Genomic DNA, 15,145 nt, shown 5'->3' with positions numbered 1-15,145 from the left:
ACTATTTCAGCTGCCATGGCTGGATGCTGGGAAGGAATGGTGATTTCCACGTGGCCCCAGAGCTCTTTTGACAGGAAAGGATGAATGTCTCACAAAGCTACAGTCCCCAGAATTCCATAGCATTGAGCCATGGCTGGTTAAAACAGTCAAACTGGATTATTTCTGCAGTGCGGATGCAGCCTTAGCCAAGGTTTCCATGGCTGAGCAGGATTTGAATTCAGGTCCCGCAGGGTCCTAGTGTAACGCTCAAATTACTCCATGCTGGCTGTCAAGAGTTTTTTTTCTTTTATAATATAATATAATATATTATAATATAATACTAAATACTAAATAATAATAATAATAATAATAATAATAAATTGCTCCTCCATGTTGGCTGTCAAGAGTTTTTTCTTTCTTTTATAATATATTATTATTATTATTATTATTAATAATAATAATAATAAATACTAATTATTTAATTGCAATCATAGAATCATAGAATCGTAGAGTTGGAAGAGACCACTAGGGCCATCCAGTCCAACCCCCTGCCATGCAGGAAATCCAGATCAAAGCATCCCTGACAGATGGCCATCCAGCCTCTGTTTAAAGACCTCCAAGGAAGGAGACTCTATCACCTTCCGAGGAAGTGCATTCCACTGTCGAACAGCCCTTACTGTCAGGAAGTTCCTCCTAATGTTCAGGTGGAATCTCTTTTCCTGTAGCTTGCATCCATTGTTCCGGGTCCTGTTCTCTGGAGCAGCAGAAAACAAGCTTGCTCCCTCCTCAATATGACATCCTTTCAAATATTTAAACAGGGCTATCATATCACCTCTTAACCTTCTTTTCTCCAGGCTAAACATCCCCAGCTCCCTAAGTCGTTCCTCATAGGGCATGGTTTCCAGACCCTTCACCATTTTTGTCGCCCTCCTTTGGACACGCTCCAATTTCTCAATGTCCTTTTTGAATTGTGGCGCCCAGAACTGGACACAATATTCCAGGTGGGGCCTGACCAAAGCAGAATACAGTGACACTATTACTTCTCTTGATCTAGACACTATACTTCTATTGATGCAGCCTAAAATAGCATTGGCCTTTTTAGCTGCCGCATCACACTGTTCACTCATGTTCAACTTGTGGTCTACTTGGACTCCTAGATCCCTTTCACACGTAGTTTCATTCAGCCAGGTGTCACCCATCCTATATCTGTGCATTTTATTTTTCCGCCCTAAGTGCAATACCTTACATTTCTCTGTGTTGAATTTCATTTTGTTAGCTTTGGCCCAGCTTTCTAGTCTATTCAGGTCATTTTGAATCTTGATCCTGTCCTCTGGGGTATTAGCTATTCCCCCTAATTTGGTGTCATCTGCAAATTTGATAAGTATGCTCCCAATTCTGTCATCCAGGTCATTGATAAAGATGTTGAATAGCACTGGGCCCAGGACAGAGCCCTGTGGGACCCCACTGGTCACTTCTCTCCAGGATGAAAAGGAGCCATTGTTGAGCACCCTTTGGGTTCGGCCGGTCAACCAATTACAGATCCATTTAACAGTTCCTTTGTCTAGCCCACATTTTACAAGCTTGTTTGCAAGAATGTCATGGGAAACCTTGTCAAAGGCCTTACTGAAATCAAGATATACTATATCCACAGCATTCCCTTCATCTACCAAGCTGGTAATTTTGTCAAAGAAAGAGATTAGATTTGTCTGGCATGACTTGTTTCTCTGAAACCCATGTTGACTTTTTGTGATTATGGCATTGCCTTCTAGATGTTCACAGACTCTCTGTTTAATGATCTGCTCCAGAATCTTTCCTAGAATTGATGTCAGACTAACTGGACGATAATTGTTGGGATCCTCTTTTTCCCCCTTTTTGAAGATGGGGACAACATTTGCCCTTCGCCAGTCTGCTGGGATCTCTCCTGTTCTCCAGGAGTTTTCAAATATGATTGCCAATGGCTCCGATATTACTTTTGCCAGTTCTTTTAATACCCTTGGATGGAGTTCATCTGGTCCCGGAGACTTAAATTTATTTAGATTAACAAGGTGTTCCTCTACTATCTCTTTACTTATTCTGTGCTGAAATTCCCCTATTCTGTCCTCTGCTCCATTATCCTCAGGTTGAGCACCCTTTGCCTTTTCTGAGAAGACTGAGGCAAAGAAGGTGTTGAGTAATTCTGCCTTTTCTCTATCTCCTGTTAGCATTTTGCCATCTTCTCCACGCAGTGGCCCTACCGTTTCCTTCTTCTTCCTCTTGCTGCGGAGATATCCAAAAAGCCCTTTTTATTGTTCTTAACCTCTCTAGCAAGCCTGAGTTCATTCTGCGCTTTAGCTTTTCTGACTTTACCCCTACACATGCCTGCTATTTCTTTGAATTCCTTTTTCGTGATTTCCCCCTTTTTCCATTTCTTATACATGTTCCGTTTCAAACTTAGCTCGGTTGAAAGTTCCTTAGTCATCCATCCTGGTTTCTTGAGACACCTCCCGTTTTTCTTTCTCACTGGAACTGTTTGAAATTGTGCCTTCAGTATCTCCCTTTTGAGAAAGTCCCATCCGTCCTGAACTCCTTTATCTTTTAGTATTTCTGACCATGGAATCGCCCTCAATACTTCTCTAAGTTTACTGAAATCCGCTCTCCTAAAGTCTAGGATGCGTGTCTGACTCTGCCTGGCTTCTCCTCTCCATTGTATAACAAACTCCAGGAGAACATGGTCACTTCCACCTAAGGATCCCACCACTTGCACCCCATTAACCAAGTCATCCTTGTTGGTTAGGATCAGATCTAAGATAGCTGACCCCCTTGTTGCCTCTTCCACCTTTTGGACCATGAAACTGTCTTCCAGGCAAGTGAGGAATTTGCTAGACCTTGAGGATTTTGCTGAGTTTGACTTCCAGCAAATATCAGGATAGTTGAAGTCGCCCATCACTACTACATCTCTCTTTTCTGACTGTGTGGACATCTGTTCTAGAAAGATATCATCCAATTCCTCAGTCTGACTTGGGGGCCTGTAGTAGACTCCCACCCAATGAATGCTTATTGTTAGTTTTTCTTTTCACTTGTTTTGCTTTGTTAATTGCTATGAACTTTGCTATGTAATTTGCTGCTGTTGATTTGCTCTGTGTTTTTGTTTTTGTTATTTACTGCTATAGTTAACTGTTATTTTATTGTTACTTTTTAATATGCTGCTATGTTATATCTGCTTTTATTTCATGTTTATTGTTCTTGCTTTACTTTGTATTATCCCCTCTGTTGTAAGCCGCATGGATTCTCAGTGATTGGGCAGCATATAAATAAATCTTATTATTATTATTATTTACTCCTCATGTTGGCTGTCAATATTTTTTCTTTTATAATATATATTTTATTATAATATTATTATAATAATCGTAAATACTAATATATATATAATAACTACTCCTCTACATTGGCTGTCAAGTGTTTTTATAATATATATTTTATTATAATATAATAATAATAAATACTAATATATAATAATAATAATTTACTCCTCCATGTCGGCTGTCAAGACTTCAAGTCATTTCAGATTTATAGCAGCTCTAAGGATTTTTCTTGGCAAATTTTTTAGAGGGGGTTTCTATTGCCGTCCTCTGAGGTTGAGAGAGTGTGACTTGCCCAGTGGGTTTCCATGGCTGAGCCAGCATTCGAACCCTGGTAAAACATTTTTATTTATTTTCTTTAGCCAGCATGATGTAGTGATTTGAATGTTGGACTTTGACTCTGGAGACCAGAGTTGGAATCCTGGCTCAGACATGGAAACCCACTGGGTGACCTTGAACATGTCATACTCTCTCAGCCTCAAAGGATGGCAGTGGCAATGACAAACTCCCTGAGAATAAACTTGGATCCTTGGATAAGTGAGGGCTACTATGTTCATACTGGATCCTTGCCCTTCCTGGCTTCTGACATCATCTAGAGGGGGACTGTCCGAGTGGGTAAAGGGAGTGGTGAATGCTTCACTGCAGCAAGGCAAATTGCCATCCTGCCTAAAGGAGGCTGTGATGAGACCATTACTGAAAAAGACCTCCCTGGATCCCACCATTCTAGATAACTATCGGCCAGTCTCTAATATTGCATTCTTGGGCAAGGTTCAGGAGCGAGTGGTGGCCTCCCAGTTCCAGGGGTTTCTGGATGAAACAGATTATCTAGATCCATTTCAGTCTTGCTTCAGGCCTGGCTATGGCACAGAGACAGCTTTGGTCGACTTGGTGGATGACCTCCGCAGGGAATTGGACAAGGGAGTGTGTCCCTGTTGGTCCTCCTGCTGGATCTCTCAGCGGCTTTCGGTACCATCAACCATGGTATCCTTCTGAGCCACCTTTATGGGATGGGACTTGGGGACACTGTTATTAATTAATTAATTAATTTGTTTTATTTATATACCGCTATTCCAAAGATCATAGCGGTGAACATCAAGTAAGCTAATTAGCAAGTAAGCTAATTTGCCCCCAACAGTCTGGGTACTCATTTTAGCGACCTCGGAAGGATGCAAGCCTGAGTCGAGCTTGGGCCCTTTTGCTGGTCTTGAACTCGCAACCTTGTGGTTTCGAGTGAATGGCTGCAGTATAGGCATTTAACCACTGCGCCACCAGGGCTCCACTGCAGTGGTTCTGGTCTTTTATGGAGAGCCAGACTCAGGTGGTGGTGTTGGGGGGCTCCTGTTTGACTCCTTGGCCATTAGCCTGTGGGGCCCCATTGTTCTGTCCCCCATGTTGTTCAACATCTACATGAAACCTCTGGGAGATGTCATCCGGAGTTTGGGGGTGTGGTGTCACCAGTATGCGGATGACATCCAACTCTATCTCTCCTTCCCATCAGACTCCAAGGAAGCTGTCTCTGTGCTGAACCAGTGTCTCCTGTCAGTAATAGACTGGATGAGGGCAAACATATTGAAGACAGGACAGCGGTGCTCCTGGTCAGTCGTAAGGCAGATCAAGGAATAGGGACATTGCCCATGCTGGATGGGATTACACTCCCCCTGAAATCTCTGGCTCGCAGCTTGGGTGTGCTTCTGGACTGCACTATTGAGCTTGGATCCCAGGTTTCAGTAGTGGCCAGGAGTGCATTTGCAGCCCAGCCCCAGCCCATTCTAGTCCACTTCCTTGAATTGCAGCATTAGAGAATTCTAAATACTTCTCACCAAACTATAAATCTCAGATTTCCATAGGATGGAACTATAGCAATGAAAGTGGGACCATACTGTTATAATTATGTACAGTACTATGGATACACAGCTGTATTTTGTTTCATTGTAGTCCTGAGATAAAGAACATAAACATAAATTGCCACTAGAGGTCAGTGGATTTTCACTTAACCACTTATGTCTGTCTTGTAGAGGCGAAAAGATCAGTGATTTTAATTGGTTGCCTGTCAACTTATGGTGACTCCATGAATTTCCTAGGGTTTTCTTAGGCAAGAAATACCCTGAGTTGATTTTTGCCAGTTCCTTCCTCTGAAACATACCCTACATGGCATCTGGTGCCGTTAGGGTTTTTAGGTTGCCTGTGATAACTCTGACTTTAAAAAGGTCAGTAGGACATATTAACAATAAAGTGGAGTCAAATTAAAAGGGATGGTAAAATGGGGCACCAAATCATAACGTTTCTTTAGAAATATGAAAAATGTTGAATACACCAAAACATAAATATTCTCAAAGATTTCCAATATGTATCAGAAGATCATATAATCTTTGAAGGGTAGAAAAGCAATATTGTTTATGTATTCTTCTTTTTGTTTTGTTGAACATGGGGCTGCATCCACACTACAGAAATAATTGGGTTGGATACCACTTTAACTGCCATGGCTCAGTGTTATGAAATCTTGGGAACTGCAGTTTGTTGTGGCACCAGAGCTCTCTGACAGAGAAGGCTAAATGTCTGACAAAACTACAATTCTCAGAATTCCATAGCATTGAGCCAGGGCAATTAAAATGGTGTCAACCTGGATTATTTCTGCAGTGTGGATGCAGCCAGTGGTTCTGAAGTGTTGTATTTAAAATGGTGATTGTCTTGGCTTTCCTCTATGCATCAGGGAATTCATTTCCATTTCACGTTGTGCTCTGCAAAAAAGTATTCCTAAAGAAATGTTGCATCTTTTCCAAGCACTGGTAGAAAAATAGTATTACAAAGAATTTGCATGCTATGGACTAGAACCCTCTGGCACAGAGATGTTCTTCTATTTCCATTTGAATCACAATTCAACAAAGTATTTAGTACCTTCTGAAATTAATTGGCAGCTTGTCACTTGGCACAGGAAAAGTATAATTAATTCTGTCTGAAGCTTTAGGGAGATTTTAAAATATATATTTCCTTAAATGAGTATTGTAGAATTCTAGCTGTGTGCTGTATGGGAGTTCCCAAATGTAATCCTTTATAAAACTTAAAGCAATTTAAGTAAAATTGCAGAATGGAGTCTTGCTTGATATGAAACGCACACAATAAAGAGAAACTAGGGAAATAATGTCATGTTTTAAGTGATCATTTCCCCCCATATTAGTGTAAGATCGTGGGTGCAGAGCATCTCAGATCAGGACACCAAGCAGTCACATTCCTGGTGCATCATTTCCTGTACCACTATTTTGTTCTTTGTACCAGAATCCTGGTAAATCTAATTTTGATTGTAAGCCTGCAGGCAGGGAACCGTCTAACTAAAAGATTGTATGTACAGCACTGTGTAAATTTACAGTGCTTTATAAATAAAGGTTAATAATAATAATAAGAGTGAAAGCGCCAACTGAGATGCTGAAGAGCAAGAGAAAGTCTCCTTAGCTTAAGTTTGGTGGAGCACATTGTCCTAACACCAATGCTGAAGTAAGATGCAATCATCTGGTTGTCTTCTTTAGGTGAAATGTTATGTGTGGCATAGGATTTGAATTCTTGCTAGGCCATGGAAACCCACTCAGAGGAAGACCACATTCAGAGAGAGGCAAAGGCAAAACCTCTGAACAAATCTCACCAAGAAATCCCCATGAGAATGTTGCCGTAGAGTTGCCATAAGTCGGAAACGACTTGAAGGCACACACAGGGTACCATCTTATCTTTTGTTATGTGGGGGACTGGTCCTGATACCATCCAAGCTGCTGTACTAGTCCATTGGGACATCCTGTCAATGGATCTTAGTTAACTGGTTCCAGACTGGTGAACCAATGACATAAATTTTGTTTAAATTGTATATAAATTATACCTTACTTTTAATAAAAATGTTTCCTATTATTTCAGATATATTTGGCATGTGCTAAAAAGTTTTAATTTTTTTTAAGTGACAAGTGCCTACATTATTTTATAACTATATTTTTATGCAATTTAAGGTGATAGCATAGCAATCTAATCTAATTAAAGTCCTTTCAGTCTTTGAATGTACATGTACATTTATTTTAAAGTATTGATAATTTTAAGTTGTTGTTTTTATCCAGGTCTGACATATTTTTAGATATTGATGGTATTTGTTTTTATTCAGATCTGCTGTAGTTTAATCTCTGTTTCTGTTGGAGGAAAGAGAGAGTTCCATTTTGTGCCCAGAAAACCTCCGTCTTGTTGTCTTTACCACTGGAGTTCTGATAGCAAAGGAGCCAAAATGAAGAACTTCCATGAAGCCAGATGGAGAGGAGGCTTCAGAGAACAGACTTCTCTATCCATGGGTTTCCCTTCTGTGGCAGAGAAAGCATGCCATTCTGTGATATGGCCCCTGGAATGGTCTTTCAGAAATTATTAATTAGTAAGAAAAATTTTAAATGCTGAAGGCTCACCAATTTAGGACTGGCTTCTGGAGACATAAGAAGCTATCTTATACTGAGTCATAACATACCCTGCAACTGCCCAATTTGCCAGGGAATGTCCTGATTAATCCTTTGTCATCCCATTTTTGGATGCTTTTAAAATGTCCCAGTTTCTATCTTCTTTTCCCACTTCATTCTTGTCACCTTACTTGCTGCAAACTGAGGGGCCATTCACATGTTGGGTTACTTTAGCATGATGATGCGAATCATCTCACTTACACATTCCAGGTTTGTTATTCACACTGTGAAATTGCATCAATGTGAGTTTGGTTGTTCATACATGCAACTATTCAAATAAAGATGGAGCCAACAATGCAAATGCATTTGGAGCCCCTTTTTTGTTATGCAGCATTTTATCCTGAGTCTATACGAATCTATTCGCATCGCTTCTTCACACTACTGACAATGCAGATCTTTTTTTAAAACTCAGGGAAAAAACAGATATTGATTATCCTGGATTGAGTTGGGCTTTTTTGGCAGCCCCCCCCCCCAAAAAAAAAAAAAAAATTTGGCCAGGTATACTTGTGATGCGTGTGAACAACTGAGATTTAACCAAGATTCATCCTGGATTATTTTCACATTGTCAATAACCTCTGAGTTCAAACTGCAAAAGCAGTTTGCACTCGGTTAATTCAGCAATGGAAGGAAGAGAGGAGGGGACAGGCTCCAAGTAGGTTCAGGAAAACAAGAAACTACTGTAGCCTCACCTACTGTGTGCGTTCTTTCATAACTTTTGCTATCTTAACCAAGCTCTGATATTGCTTGGCCACTTAGGTCCCTGTTTTGTTCTGTGAAAGATTTTAAAAGAGAAAGTTTTCAAAGAGCTAGAGGGAACTGTTATGTCTTAACAACTGTTTTTAAAAGCTTTCGTCTTTTTAAAATTTCATTTTATTCTTGTATTGTGTGATTTGTTTTAATGCTGTACTTGTTTGATTCTAGTATAATGCTCATTTTTGTAGGTTTTTAATTGTATTATTCTTGTAAATTTTGAGCTGCTTTGAGTCCCCCCCTTTTTGGGGGGAGGGGAGAAGGATATAAATAAAATATAATAAATAATTAAGTTGGAGGGTATGTCATCATATACAGTTGGCCCTTCTTGTTATCGGCCGGCTTTAAAGATTTTACGTTCTGTGTATGATGCAAAACTTAGCATTTTTTATTTTTTAAAGGCATTTCAGCTCTTGCATGAATGTGCAAATAAAACCTTTGGGTGCCTTCATAAAAAGTCAGCCTACATTACAGCCTTTGAGAAAGAACCATTTCATGTGAAGAAAATAATCAAACAATGTCATTTGACACATTTCCTAGAACCATGTCTCCAGGCATATTCTATTAGTCCCTGGAATGTGATAAATACCTTAAGAGCTTTGGAGCTAATTACTGCTAATTAGGAAAAGGCAGATGACATTTGTGAACAGAAACAAGTCCAGAAGCTCATGCTGAAAGCCAATTTCACAAGCTAAGAATGTAACTACCGGGGTGTTCTCCCTCTTTCCAGCCAGTTATTTGATCCATGCCATCTGCAGAAGTAATAGAAGGAAAAAAGAGTTGGCATATGGGAGCACAGATAATGAACAGAGAAGGAAATTAGTACACATTAGCAATGAAGTCACATCCAAGGATGGGTTACTTTTCTGTTAGCTAGATTCTTCAGATCAAGACCTGAAAACTTTTTGAGATACAAATTTCAAGATCAATTTTAATGGATGTGATGTGGTTACAATCCAAGGTCATTTGAAGTTGAAGGCAGAACCTTCATAATGATTGTATTAAAAGGGCCAAAAGCTAATAAGGAAATATAATGGGCTCCGTGTAAGAGGGCATCAGTTTAGCAAAAACTGATCACTTTGGCAGTGACTTCAGTTTTTTCATACTGCTGTGTGCCCAATGAGAACAGCCTGAAGACACTTAGGTACAGAGATCAAATTAGTTGCCACAGCTTTTTGGTGTTGCTGTGTGCCTTCAAGTCCCTTCTGACTTATGGCGACGCTGGAGCAAACCTATCATGCCTTTTCTTGGCATGTTTCTTCAGAGAGAGTTTGCCATTGCCATGCTCTGAGGCTGAGAGGGTATGACTTACCCAAGGTCACCCAGTCGGTTTTCATGGCTAAGGCAGAAATCGAACTCTGGTCTCCAGAGTGATAGTCCAACCACTACACCACATTAGCTTGTTCCTGTAGCATCCAGGCATAATTTAACAGAGAGATCTTGAATGGGAATTATCTCGTTCCCCACCACCTGAGAAGTAACTTTTTCAAGTTTTCCTAACAGAGCAATTGTTCTGAGGATACTGTGGACTATCAAAAAGAGAAGTTGGTCCTAAAGCAAATCAGTCTTGAATCATAGAATCATAGAATCGTAGAGTTGGAAGAGACCACAAGGGCCATCCAGTCCAACCCCCTGCCATGCAGGAAATCCATATCAAAGCATCCCTGACAGATGGCCATCCAGCCTCTGCTTAAAGACCTCCAAAGAAGGAGACTCCACCACACTCCGAGGGAGTTTGTTCCACTGTCAAACAGCCCTTACAGTCAGGAAGTTCCTCCTAATGTTGAGGTAGAATCTCTTTTCCTGCAGCTTGGATCCATTGTTCCTGGTCCTGTTCTCTGGAGCAGCAGAAAACAAGCTTGTTCCCTCCTCGATATGACACCCCTTCAAATATTTAAACAGGGATATCATATCACCTCTTAACCTTCTCTTCTCCAGGCTAAACATCCCCAGCTCCCTGAGTTGTTCCTCATAGGTCATGGTTTCCAGACCCTTCACCATTTTAGTCACCCTCGTTTGGACACACTCCAGTTTCTCAATGTCCTTTTTGAATTGTGGTGCCCAGAACTGAACACAATATTCCAGGTGTGGCCTGAGCAAGGCAGAATACAGTGGCACTATTACTTCTCTTGATCTAGACACTATACTTTTATTGCATTGGCCTTTTTAGCTGCTGCATCACATTGTTAACTCATGTTCAACTTGTGGTCTACTTGGACTCCCAGATCCCTTTCACATGTAGTCTCATTCAGCCAGGTGTCCCCCATCCTATATCTGTGCATTTTATTTTTCTGCCCTAAGTGCAGTATCTTACATTTCTCCGTGTTGAATTTCATTTTGTTAGCTTTGGCCCAGTTTTCTAGTCTGTTCAGGTCATTTTGAATCTTGATCCTGTCCTCTGGGGTACTCTGGGGTCTGAACTCTCATTAAAAGCCAAATGACTAAACTGAGGCCATCGTTCTTTGGACATATAGGCAGGTTACAGACCGCCCATTTGGGGTGGGCTGTACCCACCCCTTTCCCTGGTGTATCAGGGTCTCAGCTGCCAGAACGGCAGCCGCCGAGGCCCTGATCCGCCGCTTTTCAGGCTGTGGGGAAGCGGCAAAATGCCGCTTCCCCGCAGCCTGAAAAGGGGTGTCTTTGGGGCTTCAAGCCCCAAGGACACCCCATGGCGGCGGGGAGGAGGAGAAAGGGGGCCACTTGGCCCCTTTCTCCCTTGCTTCGCTGGGCGCAGCCGTCTGAAGGCTGCGCCCAGCGAAGCAAAGTGGCGCCGCAAACCAGGAAGGAGCTCCGAAACAGAGCTCCTTCCTGGTCCGCAGAAAGGGCGCACTAAGCGCCGTGGCGTGGACCAACGACGTCACGTCCGCACCGCCCCGTATAGAGGCGGCGCGGTCGTGACGTCGTCATGGCGGCCCCCATGTGGAAGGGGGGCCGCCATTTTGTACGGACTCAGTCCGTACTAGGGTTAGGGGGGTGCGGAAGCACCGCACCTTCCTAACCCTAGTACGGACTGACTCCGTACTTTAATGGCGGTGTGTAACCCGCCATAATGAGATGAGATGACTCATAGAGAAAGAGAATGATGCTTGGTAAAGTGGAAAACACTAGGAAAAGAAGAAGATGCCACTGCAGATGGAATGATTCAATCAAGGAAGCCATCACTGTGAGTTTGCCAGATCTGAGGAGGGAGACTGAATTTTAATCAGGAAAAACCTCAAGACCCACTTTCCAGCAAAATAAAAGTGCATAGGGCCATTGTCAGAATTTTGACATCTTTCCCCAATAAACAAAGAACAATTCATTTCTGGGTGTGCACAGGTTAAGTCTCCTGTATCTGAAAATGCTTGGATTTTGTTTTGGATTTTGGTTTATTTATTTATTTGGATTTTAGAATATTTGTATATACATAATGAGATATCTTGGAGATGGGACCCAAATCTAAACATGGCATTCATTTATATTCTGTATATATCTTATAAATACAGCCTGAAGGTAATTTTAAACATATTTTTAATAACTGTGTGCATGAAACAAAGTTTGTGTACACTGAACCATTGGAAAGCAAAGGTGTCACTATCTTAGGGTTGCCATAACCCGGTGGCCCCCGTGCCATTCACGGTTTCGGGGGGCCCCTCCCGGTCACGGTCCGGTTTGGGCCCCCACCCGTGCCTTGTTCCCGGTTTGGGGGGTCCGCTCCGGCCATTGCCGCTGCTGCTAATGCGGCTTCTGCGGCGCCAACCCACCTCCTCCTCCTCCTCCGGCTCCACCTTCCTCCTCTTCCTCGGCGGGCCGGCGGCAGAAGCGCCGCTGCCACCGCACCCCCACTGAGAGAGCTTGCGCGCTGCCCAGGCCTCAGTAGGGGCCAGTGGCAGCGCGCGCGCCTTCCCCTTTCCCTCTGTGCGCGCGCGCGTGCTTGCCCCGCTTCCCTTCCTCCCGTGCCAGGCATCCTAAGGAGGAGGAGGGGGGAGAGGAGGAGGAGGAGGAGGAGGAGGAGGAGGAGGAAGGAGCCGGAGGAAGGCAGGGACGTAGCCAGGGGGGGTTCTGGGGGTCCGGACCCCCCCCTTCCGTTAGAAAAATGAATGGTGTGTGCTGCTGCGCCGCCGCACTCAAGCCCCATTATAATGGTGGCACTTAGTCTGGACCCCCCCCTTCCTAAAATCCTAGCTACGTCCCTGAGGAAGGGTGCCTGAAGGCCAGGGCAGAATTGGGCCACAGAAGAAAGAGGAGGAGGAAGAGGAAAGCTGAGTCAGTGGCCATTAGGTCTGCCTTGGTATTTTGGGGGGTTTAAATTATTTTTTAAAATATAAAATACTTATTTTATTTAATTTTTTGAAATTTTATTATTGCTTTTTATTTTTTATTTTATTAATTTTTATTATTGCTTGTTTTTATTTTATTTTATTAATTTTTATTATTGCTTGTTTTTATTTTATTTTATTAATTTTTATTATTGCTTGTTTTTATTTTATCTGATTAATTTTTATTATTGCTTGTTTTTATTTTATCTGATTAATTTTTATTATTGCTTGTTTTTATTTTATTTTATTAATTTTTATTATTGCTTGTTTTTATTTTATTTCATTAATTTTTATTATTGCTTGTTTTATTTTATTTTATTAATTTTTATTATTGCTTGTTTTATTTTATTTCATTAATTTTATTATTGCTTGTTTTTGTTTTATTTTATTAATTTTTATTATTGCTTGTTTTTTATTTTATTACATTAATTTTTATTATCAAATATATACACCCCTGCCTTGTTTTTTATTTATTTTTTCATTATTTTTTATTATTAAATATATGCAAGGGCATTTTTTGTGTATTTATGGTGCTTTGAATGCTAACAAGTCTGCCTTTCTTGGCCAATTATAGTGATGATGATGATGATGATGATGATGATGATGATGATGATGATGGTGATATTGATATCAACAAGCCTCTGAGGCACGGCCAATGTAACTTGCTGTGATTTTTACAAACTCATGCGCAGTGAAGAAAAACCACAGTCCCTTGCCCAAGTACACACTTCTGAGATGTACAGTTGAACCCGAGGGCAAGTCCATTTCTGCCATCTGTCTAGGAATAATGCCAAAATGTCCTCCATTTTGATCATGCCTAAAAACACGCATTTATATTAACATTTTTTTAAAAAAAACTCAATTTTTTGCGCGTCCTCCATTTTTATAAAAATGTGTCCTACATTTGAAAATGTTGCCCTACATTTGTCCTACATTTGTCCCGGTTTGGAGCTCCTCACTTATGGCAACCCTACACTATCTCAGCCATGTAGGTGGACAATTTTGGATTTTAGAGTACTTTGGATTTTGGAATTCTGGATAAGGGATTTTCAACCTGTATAATCATGGGCAAGCTCCAGTATAATAACTTTAAAACATTCATAGTATATGATGCTGAGCACTGATTTATAGTCTATTTGTAAAGACTTGAGCAATCACAGGATCTGGTTGCTGGTATCCCTAGAGATGTAAGATGGGCTAGGCATAACATTCCTCTGTGTTGCTTAAGGCCTCTCTTGTGAAAGAATGAGCAAAACAGCCAGGCAGAGTCAGTCTCCAGAAGGTCTGAGACAGACAGACTGAGAATTGCTCCTCCTGGTTCTGAATTGGGTTCCCATCCCAAGGAAGGAATATATTTTCCACCTCTGGTTGCTGTGTATTGCTGTGCATTTCTGTAAACATGAAGGTAAGCCAAGGTTTGAGGCAATTTTTCACAGTGAAATAAAGGGTAATAATATTTAGAAAAGAGAAGTTTTGATTTTTATTTTTTACAAAAAGGCACAGTGTAGCAGCAGACCCGGAAGAATTTGGAGCTATGAACGGGGATGAATTCAAGAACAGCAACAACTGGAATGTATGCATTTGCAGGAGACAGTACTGAAAGCCATACCTTCTTGCAGAAGATGTCTGCCTGAGTCACATTTGGAAAATTAGACCAAATGTTAGCCAAATACACATTTTAATAATATACAATTTTCTCTCCCCCTTTCCCTTTCACTCCTCCTTTTAGGCACTTGAGATTCTACTTCTCTTGGAAATTGTGGGCAACTTTCCAGCTTTTTCAAGGTAGGTGCTTCCTTAACACTTGTAAACCCTTTTGTCAGAAGCTACATTTGTTTTATTCAGCACGTAGGGTACCTGCAACAACATGTTGCTGTGTATCCTCAGCAGAGCTTCCAGAATTTTATAGTGTTGTGGAAATTGTCTTTTTCAATTATTGAGAATGGATAGATTCCCTCCCTCACCCCAGCAATCACAACCAGATTTTTGTCTATCCCCATCTTTCTCAATCTTTTTACCCAAGAGGAACCCATGAAATATTTCTCAGAGAACTCCTACATAACAATTACTATATCTACTAATAATGTACTAGTTTAATTCTATTTTAATGCACACTTTTGTATGTTTGAATTGTAGTTTTAATTTGCAAGCTGCTTTGTGTCCCAATTTTGAGTGAAAAGCAGGGTATAAATATTATTATTATTATTATTATTATTATTATTAGGGCATGAGGTTTTTTTCAGTTATGATCTCTTGTGGAACCCATAGTGACCTTTTGCAGAATCCTAAGGTTTCAGGGAACCATGGT

General features: G+C 41.0%; 1 protein-coding gene across 3 annotated transcripts in view; it reads left to right on the top strand.

Moving 5' to 3' along the window:
* The first annotated feature begins 14,127 nt into the window (after positions 1-14,127).
* Positions 14,128-15,145, top strand: part of C7 (complement C7) — a 39,780-nt gene continuing 38,762 nt past the window's right edge. For all 3 annotated transcript variants that reach the window (XM_089496194.1, XM_089496189.1, XM_089496178.1), the window contains exons 1-2: positions 14,128-14,242; positions 14,567-14,622. In XM_089496194.1, the coding sequence (XP_089352320.1) occupies positions 14,237-14,242; positions 14,567-14,622 (62 nt within the window). In that variant the 5' untranslated portion in view covers positions 14,128-14,236. The remainder of the gene's footprint in view (positions 14,243-14,566; positions 14,623-15,145) is intronic.

The sequence above is a fragment of the Sceloporus occidentalis genome, unplaced genomic scaffold (assembly GCF_023333645.1).
Source record: "Sceloporus occidentalis isolate IW3139 unplaced genomic scaffold, rSceOcc1.0.p SCAF_1, whole genome shotgun sequence".
Classification (NCBI taxonomy): domain Eukaryota; kingdom Metazoa; phylum Chordata; class Lepidosauria; order Squamata; family Phrynosomatidae; genus Sceloporus; species Sceloporus occidentalis.
Note: the sequence above shows the minus strand (reverse complement) of the source record. Positions and strands in the feature narration are given on the sequence as shown.